This window comes from Barbatula barbatula (genome assembly GCF_947034865.1).
Source record: "Barbatula barbatula genome assembly, chromosome: 19".
NCBI classification, from domain to species: Eukaryota; Metazoa; Chordata; class Actinopteri; order Cypriniformes; family Nemacheilidae; genus Barbatula; species Barbatula barbatula.
In genome coordinates this window covers 9,564,304-9,568,213 of record NC_136782.1, presented here as the reverse complement: position 1 = coordinate 9,568,213, position 3,910 = coordinate 9,564,304, and the positions used below count along the sequence as shown (strand labels likewise).

Genomic DNA, 3,910 nt, shown 5'->3' with positions numbered 1-3,910 from the left:
GCCCTGCGTGTTATTGGCGTGTTTTTCTTTCTAACATATCTAAAAATAAGCCCAGTTAGGTTGCTAGCGTAACCTAATAAAGACAAGAATTAAAATCAGATTGATCTTAATCAGGATATTTGAGGTTTTCTTTGCAATTGTGCAGTTAATAAACTAAAAGAATAGGCAATATAGTTTTTGTATTGTTTTTTTATTGCCACTTATGACTCTTATGATTTTAACCTCTCTATATTGGAACCAACAAATTTCATTTTCATCTCAAATGCCGGTGACAACAAGTAATCATGCATTTCATTTTAGATTCTGTGATAGAAGTGATATTTTAAATGGTCTGTCTTGTTAAGTTATAATGTAAATAATAGAATCATATAGAATCACTTAAAGGTGCAGTGTGTAAGATTAAGGAGGATCTGTTGACAGAAATGAAAAATAATATACATAACGTATTCAGAGGTTTATAAAGACCTTACATCATAAAGCGTTGTGTTTCATTACCTCAGAATGAGCCATTACCATGTTGTTTCTACAGTAGCCCATAACCGGACAATTGCTCTACAGAGCGTTTTGTAAATATGTTATGTTGAAAATGTGACGTCATCTTTGTCCTGTGACAGCCACCATAGTGCTTTGAAAGGGAGGGGGAGGGGTGAGCTGTTGGATGCAATTCACAACCTCACCACTATGCTGCTAAAATCTCCACATTGCTCATTTAAACAATAAATGAATGGTATTTAAATGTACATGGCCATGTATGTTAAATGTATGTTGCCTTTGAAAACCCAGTTTGAAGTTTCTTTTTGTGACTTACTGTTTTCTACATAAAATCATCAACATGATCTAAACAACATCCTTTGAAAAAATACTCATAATATACTGTATGTATATTGATATCTTTAATATTGACTGAAATCGTGGTGAAATGAATGCTTGAAATCAAACGTTGAAGCTCATTGTCTCAAAATTAGATTGAGACACAAGCTTGGATTTCAGAGACGGGGCAACACATGCTAAAATATTTTAATATGACCTTTACAAAATTTAAAGAAAGTTAAAAACATATTTGCCCTGCATCACTCTACTGAGGCCATTTCCTGACCAACCTTTACGATATGTAATTTCACATAAAAACCATTGTGCGCTTCCAAAGTTGTTTAGTGTTTTTTCCAATTCACTTAGGACATCTGAGCATTATCAAAAAGCTATTTATGCAAAAGTGAGGAGTACCATCTCATTAGACTCAATATGTTTTCTGATCTACTGCTAATACTGTGTGTCTTGTAGTCTATTCTACTGTAATGTGGATAATTAATTAACATGTGAATAATTAGTAGGACACAGCAGGTGGTCACACTGAGAGATTGGTTTCAAATAGCACGATATCTACAGAGCATGAAACTATTAGTGTATATTGTATTGTATTGAAGGTATTGAAAACTCAGTGGAAAGCTGATTGTAGCCAACTTAATGAAAAAGTCGTTCAAAGGCTGGTTGTGCACTGGACATTGCCAGATTGGTGTGATAAGTGATTTTTTCCATGACCTCCAAGACCCCAATGAAATGCTTTGACAAATCCAGGGAGGTCTATTACACCTGGAGAGAGATATCTGAAAGCAATCCTGTTGTTCAGTGGCAATTCTTCAGTTCTTGAAAGACAAATATATTCCTAAGTCGTAGGAGAATGATGTTTTGACATATTGAACACACTTTATTGGTTGGTGGCACCAATTAAATACATAATTAAAATATATGCATTAATATTTTGCTTGCAGACAGGTTTTTTTTAGGGCTGTCAAATGATTAAAATTTTTAATCAAATTAATCAGAATTTTCAGTGGATTAATCATGATTAATCACTATTTGCAATTACACCTGAATCCTAACAATTTTTTTTCTGAAATGCATACCAAAAGATAAATAACAGGACACAGATACATAATTTTCATATTATGTCTGTTTATTAACACAGTCAAATAATGGTGTTTTAAATCAAGCTGAAACATGCTACACACCATAATATTTGTCTTTGTAATGTTCCATCACTTCCTCTTTGGCATTCCTCTTAACCAGGATGTACAATTTACAGTATTCAATTGAACAGAAAGCAATAAATGTAGTCAAATTATAACAGTGGCCTACCACATTTTTGCACAATTTGAGTCATCTGTGGAAAAAAACATTTTCAATAAAACTTTTAAATCAAACCAAAGAACAATATTTTACCTTTTCCTCCATTCTTTAATCCAGTTGCTCAAAAATCCAGTTGCTAACTACTATAACATGTTGCACTGAAACTGGTCTTTTTGTTTGAACATCAACTTTCAAATCTACTGAGCTTCATCATCTTTCAGCCAGTTGCTGAGGCAAACTAACTTGTTCACATTTTCTGAAAGTAAAGCTGACCTTTTCTTGTTCACAATGTGACCTGCAACTGAGAAAAGTCGTTCACAGGGAACAGTGGTTGCAGGAGTGGCTAAATATTTGTGAGCTAGTGAGGCCAGCTTCTCATGGGCTCCTGAATGAGATGCCCACCACCTCAAGGGGCAGTCCTCCAATTTAATGGTGGGCTCTGCTCTGTACCTCTGTATGGCAGGTTGGACCTCTTCATCTTCTGATTCTGAATCTGAGCCCATTTGCAGAAGGCTGATTTTCTTCCTGGGTGGCCCATCATCATGTGTCTGTGAAGACCTTCTGGGTGATTCTTGTTGCAGCATCCCTTCAAGTGTGGTCCACACCTCTTCCCTGTCTGTCTTGGGCAGGCATTTCAAGTCTTTGAAACGAGGATCCAAAACTGTAGCAATCTGGGGCCATGCATTGTTGAGCTGTTCTTGACGGGATGCTAGGTCCTCCTTGAACTTGGTCTTGAATCTCACCACATATGCAGGGTCCTCATCACAGGCTTCCATCTTGAGACGCAAGTGGCAGAGAGAAGGTAGTACCACAGAACAGGAGACATAGGCCTCTCCACCCAGGAGCTCAGTTACATACCTACGCACACAAACACACACATGCACACAGAGACAGTGTATTATTAGAACAGTGGTTATCAACATATTATTATTATTATTATTATTATCATCATCATTATTTTTTACATAGATACATGTTATTGATATTTGACTTGGTTTAATTAATTCCAGAAAATAATCAAAGCAATGTTATTTGATAAGTTACAGACTGATTTACCTGCATGGCTCTAGAAGTGTCTCCAGCCTCTGCAGTTTATCCCACTCTGCTGCGGTCGGCAAAACGAGTTTGTGCTCCTGATTGTCCAGGGCTGCGATGACAGCCTCTTTATTTCTGCTCACGCGCTTGACCATTTCCAGCGTCGAATTCCAACGTGTTGGAACATCCTGGATCAATGGCTCTTGCTTCTTTCCCAGGCTGACTTGTTGTGCTTGAAGCTCCGCAGCATTTGCTGGGCTGTGCTTAAAATGACCGACAACTTTGCGAGCCTTGGCCAAAGCATTTACAAAGCCGCTGTCAGCAAGACTCACTGTGACACTTCTCTGCACCATGTGAGCGACACATTTCATGTGTTCATAGCGTGTAAGTCGAATTGCGGCAACCATGTTGCGTGCACTGTCAGTCCCAATGGTTGTAGTCTTGCCCTCGATGTCCCACTCACGTGCAACAGACAGGAACTGTTCTTTACAAGCCTCCGCAAAATGACGCTCCTCAGTTTTTAATATAGTCAGCGCAAAAGACTTCAGTTCCCACGTGTCACTGATGAAATGTGCAGTTACTCCGAGGTAATTGTTATTACTCACTGATGTCCAATGGTCTCCTGTCAGGGCGATATGATTTACTTGAGCCAAGACCTCTTTTCTTTTTTCTTTTTCGTTTTCATAGAGCTCGTGGATTTTCTTCATAACTGTGGCTCTTGACGGTGGCTTATAGAATGAGTCTTGAG

General features: G+C 38.0%; 1 protein-coding gene across 1 annotated transcript; it reads right to left on the bottom strand.

Moving 5' to 3' along the window:
* Positions 1-1,940: 1,940 nt before the first annotated feature.
* Positions 1,941-3,437, bottom strand: LOC306908879 (E3 SUMO-protein ligase ZBED1-like). Its single transcript, XM_079482118.1, has 2 exons — positions 3,184-3,437; positions 1,941-2,985 (listed from the first exon to the last, which is right to left on the bottom strand). The coding sequence occupies exons 1-2, from the start codon at positions 3,315-3,317 to the stop codon at positions 2,325-2,327; spliced, it is 795 nt and encodes a 264-aa protein (XP_079338244.1). The 5' UTR covers positions 3,318-3,437; the 3' UTR covers positions 1,941-2,324.
* Between the last annotated feature and the right edge of the window lie 473 nt (positions 3,438-3,910).